This window comes from Pan paniscus, chromosome 23 (assembly GCF_029289425.2).
Source record: "Pan paniscus chromosome 23, NHGRI_mPanPan1-v2.0_pri, whole genome shotgun sequence".
NCBI classification, from domain to species: Eukaryota; Metazoa; Chordata; class Mammalia; order Primates; family Hominidae; genus Pan; species Pan paniscus.
Window position 1 is genome coordinate 41,818,960 of NC_085927.1, and position 14,817 is coordinate 41,833,776.

General features: G+C 46.4%; 1 protein-coding gene across 16 annotated transcripts in view; it reads left to right on the forward strand.

The window, feature by feature from the left end:
- The window catches only part of DEPDC5 (DEP domain containing 5, GATOR1 subcomplex subunit), a 156,102-nt gene that overhangs the window by 115,751 nt on the left and 25,534 nt on the right, over positions 1 to 14,817 (forward strand). For 13 of the 16 annotated variants that reach the window (XM_034948723.4, XM_034948722.4, XM_034948725.3 and 10 more), the window contains 5 exons: positions 1,934 to 2,088; positions 4,595 to 4,672; positions 5,608 to 5,740; positions 7,490 to 7,598; positions 10,913 to 11,140. In XM_034948723.4, the coding sequence (XP_034804614.2) occupies positions 1,934 to 2,088; positions 4,595 to 4,672; positions 5,608 to 5,740; positions 7,490 to 7,598; positions 10,913 to 11,140 (703 nt within the window). Of the gene's footprint in view, positions 1 to 1,933; positions 2,089 to 4,594; positions 4,673 to 5,607; positions 5,741 to 7,419; positions 7,599 to 10,912; positions 11,141 to 14,817 lie in introns of those variants that run through there. The other 3 variants (XM_034948732.3, XM_034948730.3, XM_034948731.3) reach the window with 2 other exon arrangements.

The following is a 14,817-nucleotide window of genomic DNA, read 5'->3' on the forward strand; positions in this document are numbered from 1 at the left end:
CTCAAGTGATCCACTCGCCTTTGCCTCCCAAAGTGCCGAGATTACAGGCGTGAGCCACCGCACCCAGCTGAGAAGCTTTGTTTTAGAAAGCAATTTTTGCTAACAAAATATCTGATAGAAAGATCCCTTCTGGAAGTACCTAAAAACCTCAAGTTAGGAGGTTCTAAGAGCCTTACACTTTTCCAGAATTGCTCTAAAAGACTTAGTCATTCTCTTCATATACTTGCTGTGGGTATAATCTTTGATGCATGCTGCTGGGCTTCCAGGTGAACAGGTTATAATCCTGCCTCCAGGACCCTTAAAGGTGATATAACAACATTACAGGCTGTAATCCCAGCACTTTGGGAGGCTGAGGCGGAAGGATCAGTTGAACCCAGGAGTTTGAGATCAGCCGAGGCAACATAGCTAGACTCTGTCTCTACACACAAAAAAGAGTCAGGTATGGTGGTGCATGCCTGTAGTCCCAGTTACTTGGAAGGCTGAGACAGGAGGATTGCTTGAGCCCAAGAGTTTGAGGTTACAGTGAGATGTGATGGCACCATTGCACTCCAGCCTGAGCAAAAGAGGGCAACCCTGTCTCTGGAAAAAAAAAAAAAAAAGATGCAGCACCATTACATGAGGCACAGCTTGGCAGCTACCAGAAGCTCATAGAGGTCCAGAGTAGAGAGGGAGATGGATCTCCTTGAGGCCTCGGGCGGACTGAATCGGAACAGTTTGCTAAGGGAGCAGCGTTTAAAATGGCCCTAAAGACTGATGGGATTAGCCAGGTGTGGTGGCTCCCACCTGTAATCCCTGCTACTTGAGAGTCTGAGGCAGGAGAATCGCTTGAACCCAGGAGGCAGAGGTTGCAGTGAGCCGAGATTGCGCCACTGCACTCCAGCCTGGGTGACAGAGCAAGAGTCTGTCTTTTTAAAAAAAAAAAAAAAAAAAAGACTGATAGGTTTTTAGCCACTAGTTGTGGAGAAGAGCACCCCAGGGCGATATGGGGGCACATAGACAGGATTTATACACACACGGTGTCATTTGGCTGAACACATACACATGGGTGAATGGTAGGCAGTGTGGTGAGATCTCAGGTCAAGCCAATGTTGTGCAGGACCCGTGATGTCCTGTGAGTCGGTTTTCAGTGTGGTGGTTCATGGGGAGACTTGAAAGTTTTCAGAGTAACAGAATGATGGGATTGGAACTGTTCTTGACAGACGATGCAAATGGAGCTGGCTCACAGGGAGGGTTTTTGAGGGAGAGGCTGCAATCAGGGGCTAGTTAGAAGAATGTTACAGCCCTCCCTGGCCAGAGGAAGTACAGGCATGATTTAGAGATGCATGTGAATCTGCAGAGGGCAGGCCGTGGGACTAGGCCTGTCTTTAGATGCAAAGCTGGAGAAGAGAGCTATCAGATGGCTCTGAGAGTTGAACCTGAGCAACTGAAAGGTAGAAGAAAGGAGGTTTTGGGTGGGAAAGGGTGATCACGGTAGGCAGAAGATGTACATTGTGATGTTCACCTATTTGTCTCTAAATGTGGTCTTTCAGTCCTGCTGTCCTCATAAGGAGTGATTCTGACTTCTCCACTCTTTCTATGGAGATTTTTCTTTAGTGTAAATTGTGTGGTTTGAGGCAGGTGCTGAAGCGATTTCTTTGGTCCTGGGGATTTACTGTGAAGAGTGGCCTCTCGTCTGCCCTGGTTAGAGAGTGGGAGTTCCCAGCTGCTCTGATAGAAGGCAGTGCACACAAGACTGGGTAGAGTCTCTAGACAACTTTAGCTCTGCCACTAGGGACCAAGGGGAAGTGGGAATGAGCAGAATGGGAAGGATTGCATTAATTTTTGTTTATTTTTTGTGAATGCTTACTGAGTGAATAAGCCAGTACAGCTTATTTACTGTGTTTTCCTGTCAGTTATTTTTGGATTCAAGTATTCATTTTTAAATCTCCTGCAGGTATCTGTGGACCAAACAGCCACTCCTATGTTGGACGGCACCAGTTTGGGCATATGCACAGGCCAATCCATGGACAGAGGCAACAGCCAGACCTTTGGGAACTCCCAGAACATAGGAGAACAGGGCTACTCCTCCACAAACTCCAGTGACAGCAGGTGAGATTCAGAGTGGCCAAACTCGTGTTCCTGGGGAGTGGGGACAGTCTGATCTCAAAGGCTGCAGAGGCTGAAGTCCAAAGCTCTGGGCCGAGTTCTGACTCTGCCACAAGTCACATGCGACCCTGGGCAAGTTAGTCCTTAACCACATCTGTATGATGGGACTAATGATCTGTTTCCTGCCATCCTCACAGGATAGCTAAGAGGTTCCCACAGAGACGTAGGAAAGTGTCAAGCACCACACAGGAGTACAGGGCTTCTGGAAGGGGGCTCTGTCCAGTCTGTCTTGTTCACTGTGGTGCCTGTGGCACGATGTCTTGCACGTCATAGCATGCTGTCAGTAAGGAAAAGAACAAACAGTGGATGAATCACTAATTGTGGCCAAACATGACTGTTCTTCTTCTATTCCTTAGTATCCGGAGGAAAAGGAAGCTGTGTGTACTTCATTTGCTCGAGCAAGTGCACCAGCTTTTACTACTGTTGTCAATTCTGAGAAACTGTTTTATTTTCTTCCCAGCTGTGTTTGCTTTATAGCAATTATGCCCCAGTCTTTTCTTATTGTCTCACTGTATTGACGAAGCAGTCCTTGGCAAAATCATCTAAGAGACTTAACTTTTATACCCCTGTCCCTGAGAGCAGAAAGTTCTCTGGGGCTGCTCACCTGGCTGGCCTCTGTCAGGAGTCACTCCATTTCCCTTATGTCATAAATTCTGTGCTGGTTTAATCTGTGTCTCATCTACTGCAGCCTGTTCATTCTGGCCAGTAGAGGTGATGGTCATTTCAGAAGCAGGAGCAGGTCTGAACTTCTCTGCTCCCTGCCTTCGCTCATGCCCTTATACCCATTAAGCCTACCTGGCTTTTTGGCTGTAGGTGTGGAGGAGATTGGAGAGGCTGCCCAATGCATAGAAAAAATCTGCTTCCTCATTGCTTACAAGGGTAGAACAGTAGGTTTTCTTCTGCTTTCAGAAGAAATGAGGAATCGGGGATATTTAGGCTGGAGGTGAAAAGACCAAAAATGACATGGCAGGTAGAATCAGGACCAATGACTGAAAAATACAGAGAACAGATTCTATTTCATGATGAAGAACTTACTAGCAGTGGGTCCTGCTGCATGGAAATGGGCTGCACTTAGAGGAGCCAAGTTCTTTGCCATTGAAGATGTTCACACAGATAGGACAGCCTCTTGCCCAGACGCGTGGTCTCAGCAGAGACTCAGGCATTAGAAGGAAGTTCATTTCAAGGGTTTGAAAACTTTTTCTAACCCTGAAATTCTGAAATACTTCCAGTGATTTCTGGACCCTCTGAATAGTCATGAAGAGTAGTCTGGGACTGAGGAAAGGGAGAAGTTCAAAGAACTTGAGGAGCTTCTGGATAAGCCCCACAGCTGGCCCAGTTTGGTATAGTGGGTGGCCACTCAGCTGCTGAGTATTAAGCACGTTTTAAGGGACCATCACACCTTTGAGCAAGAATGTGGGCAGCAGGTGGTTGAAAGGGCTTTGGAGAGAGACTGACCTGGATTCAGATCCACATCCTGGTACTTCCTGGCTCTTTGACCTTCAGCAGTTCCTTTAGTCAGTTTCAAAGGGTTGGTGTTAATTATTTTAGTATTGTTTACCACTTTGGGCTTCCTGTGTGTCAGCCCTGTACATGTGCTCAGCATCGTATAAACATTCGCCTCACATCAGCCCTCAAAGACAGGAACAGCATTAACCCCATTTTTCACATGGGGGAGCTGAGGCCAAGAAAAGCTATGTAGCAGGTTGGTGATGATACTGGGATTCCATTCCCCATGCTCTTAGGGTGTTACCTAGTACTCTGGTCAGGATTCAATGAAGCTACCTGTGAAAGGCTCTTGGGGCAAACCCAGAGCAGTCCAGGGGGTTTCTTGGAAGTGGTTGGGCCTTGGGCCTGAGGAATATTATTAAAAGGAGAGATGCTTACTAAGGGCAAGTTTGGACACAAAAGTACTTTGAATTCTAAATGTGGACATTTTTTATTTTATTTTATTTTATTTATTTATTTGAGACAGTCTCGCTCTGTTGCCTAGGCTGGAGTGCAGTGAGTGGCACGACCTCAGCTCACTGCACCCTCCATCTCCCAGTTTCAAGCGATTCTCTTGTCTCAGCCTCCCAAGTAGCTGGGACAACAGGCGCACGTCACCATGCCTGGCTAATTTTTGTATTTTTAGTAGAGACGGGATTTCACTATGTTGGCCAGGCTGGTCTTGACCTCCTGACCTCAAATAATCCACCTGCCTCAGCTTCCCAAAGTGCTGGGATTACAGACGTGAGCCACCAAACCCGGCCCTAAATGTGTACATTTTAAAATAGGAAACCCCCTATGAGATAACCCCCTGATATAGCTGTTTGGAATTTACTAAAATGCCTTTAGTGTCAACATTGTCCTGGTTTCTGGCTCCATAGGAAGTGGAGACTGTTCCTAATATTCGTGCTCTTGACTGCATACGTGCCATCTTGCTTTGCTGACCTGACACCTTGTGTTACAGCTCTCAGCAGCTGGTGGCAAGCTCCTTGACCTCATCCTCCACCCTGACAGAGATCCTGGAAGCCATGAAGCACCCCTCGTAAGTGGCTCACCACAGTGCAGGGTTGGAAGGTTCCCAGAAGCCTGTGCCACAGCCATGTTTAGGCAGCGTGGTTTGGTACATTCGTACATGACTGTACTTCTCACCAGTTTTGAGAGCTTGGGCAAGTCACTTGACCTCTCTGAGCCTCTGTTTCCTTGTTTGTAAGATGGAATTGTTTTTTGTTTTTTTTTTGAGGCAGAGTCTCACTCTGTCACCCAGGCTAGAGTGCGGTGTCGCCATCTTGGCTCACCCAACCTCCGCCTCAAGATGGGATTTTTTTAAAAGGGATTTTTTAAAAAAGTAGTTAAGCCACAGAGTTGATGTAAAGATTAAATGAAATAATTATGTGAGGTACCTAGTATAATGCCTGACAAGTATAGGTATTCTCTGAATGTGAGTTCCCATCTTTTCCTCTCTCTCCCCCTTCTCCTTTTCCCCCGTAACAACTTCTTCTTTTTTTTTTTTTTTTTGAGACAGAGTCTCACTCTGTTGCCCAGGCTGGAGGACAGTGGCGCGATCTCGGCTCACTGCAACCTTCACCTCCCAGGTTCAAGTGCTTCTCCCACCTCAGCCTCCTGACTAGCTGGGATTACAGGCATCCGCCACCACGCCCAGCTGATTTTTGTATTTTTAGTAGAGATGGGGTTTTGCCATGTTGGTCAGGCTGGTCTCAAACTCCTGACCTCAGGTAATCCACCCGCCTCAGCCTCCCAAAGTGCTGGGATTACAGGCGTGAGCGACCACGCCAGGCCCCCGGTAACAGTTTCTTTTGTCCTCTCATGGGTGTTTCTCTGAGTCTAGGAATAGCATAGGGACATTGCTTTATGGTATTAAATGCTCTAGTGGGAGTCCCTTCTTTTTCATCTTTCCTTCCACTTGTTGCCATGGGGCACACACATCCCCTGCTCCCCGCTCACCGTGTTGGAACCCAGGACAGGAGTCCAGCTGCTCTCTGAACAGAAGGGCCTCTCACCGTACTGCTTCATCAGCGCGGAGGTGGTGCACTGGCTGGTGAACCACGTGGAGGGGATCCAGACACAGGCGATGGCCATTGACATCATGCAGGTGAGACAGCAAGAGGGGCCCATAGAGCTGTTTGCTTAGGTCCCGAAAAATCAGGGCCTGCCTTAGAAGCCATCACCCTTTCCAGTAATGAGATCTGCAGGTTGGGGTGAGGATTTTTTTTAATAAGTGGGAGGCCTTTCTGGAATTGATGAAAGAACAAGTCTTGCTTTGAAATACACTGTATCTTGACTTAAAAACCGTGCAGAATTTATTATCTGAACTGAAATGTTTTGGACAGAATCTGTGCATTTATAAACCTCAGAAAAATCTCTATGATTTTTGGGGGAATGCCCTCCCTCTGACCTCAAGCTGCCAGTTTCCCCTGGTCAATGCATGCTTATTCAAGACTCAATGCTGGATTCAAGGCTCTGACCCAGGGGCCTTCTGTCACCTTGTACTTACTCTGTCAGAGCTCTTAGCACAACAGAATGAAGATCTTTCTCTCATTTGTCTCCTGCCTCAACCAGCTCCTTGAGAGCAGGATCACCTCTTATTTTCCATTTCTGTATCACCAGTGCCAGGCATGTTGCTTGGCACCTGGTAGGCACTTAGCACCATGCTTGCTGGATTTAATTACACTGCTCAGAACTGGAACTCTGGAATATGGCAGAACTGGAACAACAAGGAAATGGGAAACGGCCAGTTGACTGAGCCAGTTCATGCCATCCTGTCTATACGGAGGCCCCAACTGGAAGTCAGTACTGTTTCCTTACCAGCTGAGTTGTCATCATGGAAATGTTAAAATCGATAACTGATTTGAAAAAGCCTATGATTCTCAGTTCTCACTCTGAGGGTCTTGATGTGCTGTTTTGCATAGCCTTTGCCGTATACACTCTCGTCTCCCTGAGAATACGATTTCCTTATTCAAATAATGAAATGCTACTACAGCAGTTTAAATGAATGAGCTGAAGGTACATGTATCAACATGGATAAATGTCAGAAGCATGATGTGGACTGGAAAACCAACTTACAAAATGATATAATATTATGCCCTTTATTTAAAAACTTAAAATCCCAAAAGAATACCTTATATTCTCTATCATACGTGTTTATATAATAAAATTATTTAAGAATAATATTACACTAACCATTTATTTCTGGGGAGAGAGGAGGAGTAATGGGAGTGGGAGAGTCTATGAAGATTTTTTTTTTAATAAGAATATCTGAAATCAGTATAGAGAAATGTCAAATTTGTGAAAGTAGAATAGTGGCATATGTGGATTTTTTTTTTTTTTTTTTTTTTGAGACAGAGTCTCACTTCATCGCCTAGGCTGGAGTGCAGTAGTGCTAATCTCAGCTCATTGCAACCTCCACCTCCTAGGTTCAAGTGATTCTCCTGCCTCAGCCTCCCGAGTAGCTGGGATTACAGGCATGCACCACCATACCAGCTAATTTTTGTATTTTTGGTAGAGACGGGATTTCACCATGTTGGTCAGACTGGTCTTGAACTCCTGGCCTCAAGTGATCCACCCCGCTCAGCCTCCCAAAGTGCTGGGGTTACAGGCGTGAGCCACTGCTCCCGGCCATCTGAATTTCTTTATGCCCTTCTATATGTTTGAAATATTTGATGATGATACGAGTTTACATTTTAAAATATAATTTATATCAAGTACAACATGTCTAATCTGGGGGTGGAGGGTAGGGTCTCCTCAGTGCTCCTGTCACTCCCTTGTCTCCAGAGCATGACTGAGGGCTGCCCCTTCAAGATGCCTCTCTGCAGGAATTTCAGAGTTTCAATGTCTCTCCTAGAAAATGCTGGAAGAGCAGCTCATCACACATGCATCTGGCGAAGCCTGGCGGACCTTCATCTACGGCTTCTATTTCTACAAGATAGTAACGGACAAAGAGCCTGACCGAGGTTAGAGCCGAGGCGAATGTGGTTGCCCACAGGGGCAAGTGTTTTTCCTGGTGACTTGCTCTTTCACATGATGGTGCTTCCTGAGCTGCATGTGTGACTTTGTATTGTAAGTTGACAGATCTGTCAACTTCCTTGAGCCTTTGTACTTAATTTAAGCATAGCCAGAGTGACAAGGGTTTCTTAAGCTACAGTGTGTTCTTGGTGAGAACAGTGTGGGTGAAAGATAAAGCTAAAAGAGGCCAAGGGACCTGGTGTGAGGAAATTCCCACACATCAGTTTTTGGTAGCTGTTTTTAATTAGAGTGCCCCACTCCCTTGCCCACCCAGCCCAGGTGGTTCTGATTATATTATCATGGGCTCCGGTCTGTGATTTATAGCACTTTTCACTTGCTAGATCTCCAGTTCAGACTCCGTTTCTAACCCCAGGAAACTATCAAGTCCTAGCAAGTTTTCCAAGTAATATTTTAAGTATCTGTGGGGTTTTTTTTCTTTTGTTTGGTTTTTTAAATAATGAGAAAAAGTAATTCCCCAGAGGGAAAACTTTTTTAGCGTGGTCAGAGCTGGCTCACATAACTGGAGGCACCCCAGATTCAGACCAGCATCTTGCCGGGCATGCTGGCTCATAGCTGTAATCCCAGCACTTTGGGAGGCCGAGGCTGGCAGATCACTTGACGTCAAGAGCTCAAGACCAACATTGGGAAACCCTGTCTCTACTAAAAATACAAAATTAGCCGGGTGTGGTGGTGCATGCATGTAATCCCAGCTACTTGGGAGGCTGAGGCAGGAGAATCGCTTGAATCCGGGAGGCGGAGGTTGTAGTGAGCCGAGATTGTGCTGCTGCACTGCAGTCTGGTTGACAGTGAAACTCCGTCTCAAAAACAACAGCCGGCTGGGCACTGCGGCTCACGCCTATAATCCTAGCACTTTGGGAGGCCGAAGTAGGTGGATTGCCTGAGCTCAGGAGTTCGAGACCAGCCTGGGCAACACGATGAAACCCCACCTCTACTAAAATACAAAAAAATCAGCTGGGCGTGGCGGCAGGCACCTGTAATCCCAGCTACTCGGGAGGCTGAGACAGGAGAATCGCTTGAACCCAGGAGGCAGAGGTTGCAGTAAGCCAAGATCACACCACTGTACTCTAGCCTGGGCTACAGAGTGAGACTCCATCTCAAAAAAAAAAAAAAACAACAGGCTGGGCACAGTGGCTCACGCTTGTAATCCCAACACTTTGGGAGGCCAAGGCCGGCCGATCACGAGGTCAGGAGTTGGAGACTAGCCTGGCCAACACAGTGAAACCCCATCTCTACTAAAAATACAAAAAATAGCTGGGCGTGGTGGTGGCCGCCTGTAATCCCAGCTACTCGGGAGGCTGAGGCAGGAGAATTGCTTGAACCTGGGAGGTGGAGGTTGCAGTAAGATGAGATCACGCCACTGCACTCCAGTCTGGCGACAGAGCGAGACTCCGTCTCAAAAAAAAAAAAAAAAAAAGAACAGCAAAAACAGAAAACCAGACCAGCATCTCCAGTACACCTATAGCAAAAGGGGACCTTGCCTGTTCTGGAAGTGACTCCTATCCTGCAGACAAATGGCTTCTCTGCCTCTGGGTTTAAAGAATCAAACATGGCCGGGCGCGGTGGCTCACGCCTGTAATCTCAGCACTTTGGGAGGCCGAGGTGGGTGGATCATGAGGTCAAGAGATCGAGACCATCCTGGTCAACATGGTGAAACCCCATCTCTACTAAAAAATACAAAAATTAGCTGGGCGTGGTGGCACACGCCTGTAGTCCCAGCTACTTGGGAGGCTGAGGCAGGAGAATCGCTTGAATCCGGGATGTGGAGGTTGCAGTGAGCCAAGATCATGCCACTGCACTCCAGCTTCGTGACAGAGCGAGACTCCATCTCAAAAAAAAAAAAAGAATCTTACATGAGATGAAGCAGCTAGTGCCACTCCCCGTGCTCTCTTGTCCAAGAATATGGCAGAAGTGGACATGTGTGGGATTTTTTTGTATATGCATTGACACTTTTCCCTTTAAATTATACATTTGACCAGTAGATACCTATCTTACCTTCAAGTTGAAAACATACCAGGTTACTGTTATATATTCTGAAATTTGAGGTATGAAACTGATCATAAGGTCAAGTGTGGTGCTGACTCGTGCCTATAATCCCAGCACCTTGGAAGGCTGAGATATGAGGATCTCTTGAGGCCAGGAGTTTAAGATCAGCCTGGGCAAGAAACATAGCGAAACCCCATCTCTACAGGAAAAAAAAAAAAAAAAAATTGGCTGGGTGTGGTTGTACATGCTGGTCTTCACAGCTACTCAAGAAGCTGAAATGGGAGGATTGCTTGAGCCCAGGAGGTTGAGGCTATAGTGAGCCATGATTGTACCACTGCACTGAAGACTTGGCAAAGCAGTGCAGACCCTGTCTCTAAGAGAAAAAAAGAAATAAACTGAGCATAAAATATTTTTTAGTGCCGGGTACGGTGACACACGCCTGTAATCCCAGCACTTTGGGAGGCCAAGGCAGGTGGATCACCTGAAGTCAGGAGTTTGAGACCAGCCTGGCCAACATGGTGAAATCCCGTCTACTAAAAATACAAAAATTAGCCGGGCGTGGTGGCGCATGTTGCTACTCAAGAGGCTGAGGTAGGAGAATCACTTGAACCTGGGAGGCAGAGGTTGCAGTAAGCTGAGATCGTGCCATCGCGCCACTCCGGCCTGGGCGACAGAGCGAGACTCCGTCTCAAAAAAAAAAAAAATATATATATATATATATATGTATATATACGCGTATATATACACATATGTATATACACACATATGTATATATACACGTATATATACACATATACATATATACACATATATACACATATATACATATATACACATATATACACATATATACATATATACACATATATATATTTTTTATTGAAGTGAAATTCACATGATATAAAATTAACCATTTAAAAATGAACAGCTCGGTGCATTTAGTACATCCACGGTGTTGTACAACTATCACGTCCATCTAGTTCCTGACCATTTTCATCACCCTGAAATGTAACCCCATCCCCTTGGGCAGTCACCTTCCAACTCCTCCTCCCACCCCCGGCAACCAATAATCTGCTTTCTTTCTCAAAGATTTGCCTATTCGCTACGTTTCACATAAATAGAACTATACAGTATGTGGCCTTGTGTGTCGGCTTCTTTTACTTAGCGTGTTTTTAAGGTTTATCAAGTTGTAGCATGCATCATGAAGAAAATAAGCATTTGTGTTGAGTACTCCTTCTCTCCCCTCCACTTTTCCCAGTGGCCATGCAGCAGCCTGCCACCACCTGGCACACAGCAGGAGTGGACGACTTCGCCAGCTTCCAGCGCAAGTGGTTTGAGGTGGCCTTTGTGGCAGAAGAGCTCGTGCACTCTGAGATTCCTGCCTTTCTCCTGCCCTGGCTGCCTAGCCGGCCAGCCTCCTATGCAAGTAGGCACAGCTCCTTTAGCCGAAGTTTTGGAGGACGGAGCCAGGCGGCAGCACTTTTAGGTACATGCTCAACCCAGACAAGGTCTGAGGGTGTGCCAGTGGGTGGCTGCGGGAAAGTAGTGGCCAGCCAAGGGAACGATGCCACATGAACCAGGATTAGAGTCGCTGAGGTCGTCACACAGGCCACTGTGTCTGTCGGCACTGTTGGCTTCCTTGCTGACTTCCACTTGCCAAGTGGTTTTATGACTGTCCCAACCAACAGACGGTATTTAGCACCTCTCAAATCAGAACATAGTGCCAGAGCTGTTCGGATAGGAGAGAAGAAATATGTGGCCAATTTTCCTGAGGGTTCTGTAGGATATAGGAGATGTGAGATAGTGCTCATTGCACCAGCTAGTTCCTGCTGGAGCCCGTCCCTACAACCATAGCATCCTATGATCTCAGAAGAGGAAGGAACCTAAAAGGTCATCCATTCCAGACACTCATGCAGAGCAAAAGTCTCTCTCTCTCTCCTCTTCCTTTCCTCCCCAAATGTGCTTACCATATTGAAGGATGTAAACTGAAACACTTCCCTCCTTTCCACCATTCCTGCAGCTCTAAGATGGGGGTAAACACATGCTTATTGAAAGGCAATGACCTCTGATAGGAAATGGGGAACTCTGCGCTAGAGGACCTGACTGATGGGTTGAAATGTGAACATCTTTAGAAAATACCTGCTCTGGGCAAAGACCATGGGATTTATCTTAAGGGCAAGTTGGAAGATCCTGAAAGCCCTCTGAAAGGAAGAAAGCAAATAACATAAACCAAACTCCAGGGAAATTCCATGTTCTGCTTTGTTTGCCTGTAATCGCCCAGCTAATTGGAATCCTTTACTAGCTGGTAAAACGGAGATGTTAATCGTTATCAAAGTTTCTAGATCCAGGCTGGGCACGGTGGCCCACGCCTGTAATCCCAGCACTTTGGGAGGCTGAGGTGGGTGGATCACTTGAGGTCAGGAGTTCAAGACCAGCCTGACCAACATAGTGAAACCCTCTCTATATTAAAAATACAAAATTAGATGGTTCATGCCTGTAATCCCAGCACTTTGGGAGGCCGAGGCAGGCAGATCACAAGGTCAGGAGATCGAGACCATCCTGGCTAACACTGTGAAACCCCATCTCTACTAAAAATACAAAAAATTAGCCAGGCGTGACAGTGTGCACCAGGTACTCGGGAGGCTGAGGCAGGAGAATGGCGTGAACCTGGGCGGCGGAGCCTGCAGTGAGCCGAGATCGCGCCACTGTACTCCAGCCTGGGTGACAGAATAAGACTCCGTCTCAAAAAAAAAAAAAAAAAAAAAAAAAAGGGGGCCAGACGCTGTGGCTCATGCCTGTAGCCCAGCACTTTGGGAGGCTGAGGTGGGTGGATCACCTGAGGTCAAGAGTTTGATACCAGCCTGGGCAACATGATGAAATTCTGTCTCTACCAAAATCAGTCAGGTGTGGTGGCAGACGCCTGTAATCCCAGCTACTCCGGAGGCCGAGGCAGGAGAATTGCTTGAACCTGGGAGGTGGAGGTTGCAGTGAGCTGAGATCGCCCCATTGTACTCTAGAGCGAGACTCCATCTCTCAAAAAAAAAAAAAAAAAGTTTTCAGATCCTCAGATTCACTTGGATCTGGGTGTGGCTCACTCCAGCATTGCCTATTGCTGTGTGTGAGAAGTGAAGGGGTGGGGAGGATAGGGCAGAACCTTGAGCAGCTCCTGCTCCTTTCCCTTAGGCAGTCATGACTTGCTCTTCTCCCTTCATTGCATTTCTAACTGTCTACTTCCTTGACGTTTTTTTGGGATTAAAGAAGCTGTATACCCGTTACCCTGGGGTGCTCACTTCCAGCAACCTAAACCACCTAGAGCACTACCAGGGCTTGAGACCTAAGGCCTTTGAATAGCAAGCAGCAACCTTGTGATTTTATGTCATGGGAGGACCTATTAGAAATAGCAAATAAGGCCAGGCGTGTGGCTCATGCATGTAATCCCAGCACTTTGGGAGGCTGAGGCAGGAGGATCACTTGAGGTCAGGAGTTTGAGACCAGCCTGGCCAACATGATGAAACCCCATCTCTACTAAAAATACAAAAATTACCTGGGTGTGGTGGCGGGTACCTGCAATCCCAGCTACTCAGGAGGCTGAGGCAGGACAATCGCTTGAATCTGAGAGGCAGAGGTTGCGGTGAGCCTAGATGGCACCACTGCACTCCAGCCTGGGCGACTCCATCTCAAAAGTGATGGAGTGAGACTCCATCTGAAAAAAAAAAAAAAAAAGAATAGCAAAGAAAAGGGCAGGTACCTACCCTGATGTCAGTGGGAAGCAGAAGCCAATAGTCCAGCAACAAAGGTGGAGTGGGGAAAACCTGTTACAAATATAACAAACACAAGAACTTGATAAGTACAGTGTTAATCATTCACTTATAGCACTAGGCTGCATACGAGAAGCTTCTCAAGAAGTAACTTTACACCATTTTTCTCATGAAATCAAGTTTATTTTTAGTAGCCAAGTTTTAAAGTCTACTTTTTCCTCATAGATAAAAATTAAGAATTTTCATCTCTGCGGAACAAGGAACTAAGCCTGAAAGCTAGCTAGGTGCTTTCAGATACGCACCAAAGAGAGAGCTGAAAAGTCAACTTCCCACTCCCCTCGGGGTTACTTTCTGAGAAAAAGACACAGTGCATTACAATAAGTAAATATTGGATCATGCATGGCAACAATTTATGTGAGAGCTGAAGAAAGCAAAAAGATTTCTTCCTTTCAAATAAATTTCAAATATTCAAATAAATGCCACGAATCCAAGTGACACCTCCTTGTAGTGAGAGGCCCTCGAACCAGCACATAGAGCATATTTACTCCACTGATTTCTTGGAAGTGTGTTTACAGATCTCTTGGTAAGACCCCAGATTAGAAGCAGAAAATTGGAGGCAGCTAATGGCAGCAAGTGTATAACACATTTTAGCAAAATGTTTTGCAAAATAAATCTGTTAAATTTTGGTCTTTTAAGGTGGGAAGTAACTATCATTTGTTCGTTCTTTCTCTTTTTTTTCTTTTCTTGTTCCTCCTCTTCTTTCTCCTCTTCTCTTCTCTTCTTTTTAAAAATAGAGACAGGGTCTCCCTATGTTGCCCAGGCTGTTCTCAAACTCCTGGGTGCAAGGAATCTTCCTGCCTCAGCCTCCCAAAGTGCTAGGATTACAGGTGGGAGCCATTACGCCCGGCCTGTTCTTCCTTTTCTTGAAAGTGTTCAACAAAAGGAATTATTCTAATGTGAATCTTCTCCAGTAGATCATACAAAACCCAAGAGCAGGGTTTCTCAACTTCAGCACTACTGACATTTTGGGCCAGATCATTCTTTCTTGTGGGGAAGTGTTCTGTGCACTGGAGGATGTCGAGCAGCATCCTGCCCTCTACCCAGTAGCACTCCCAGCCCCACCCAGTGTGATAAAATGTCTCCTGATATTGCCAAATGTCCCCTGGGGTTGGTAACATTACCCCCAGTTGAGAACCGCTGTCCTAGGGGGAACTGAAGGATTCCAATCAGGAGCCAAGATTAGGGCAAAACCTGAGAGGCTTTGAAGCCCATCAGTAACTTCCCTAAGCAGGTGTCAAGTTGATGCGTGATAAGGGCGTGCTTTCAGAACTTTGGGGTAGAATGAATGGTCGGAGCTGGAGCTGAGATGTTAGAGGGAAGCACCGTCCTCCGCTCTGCTCTGCTC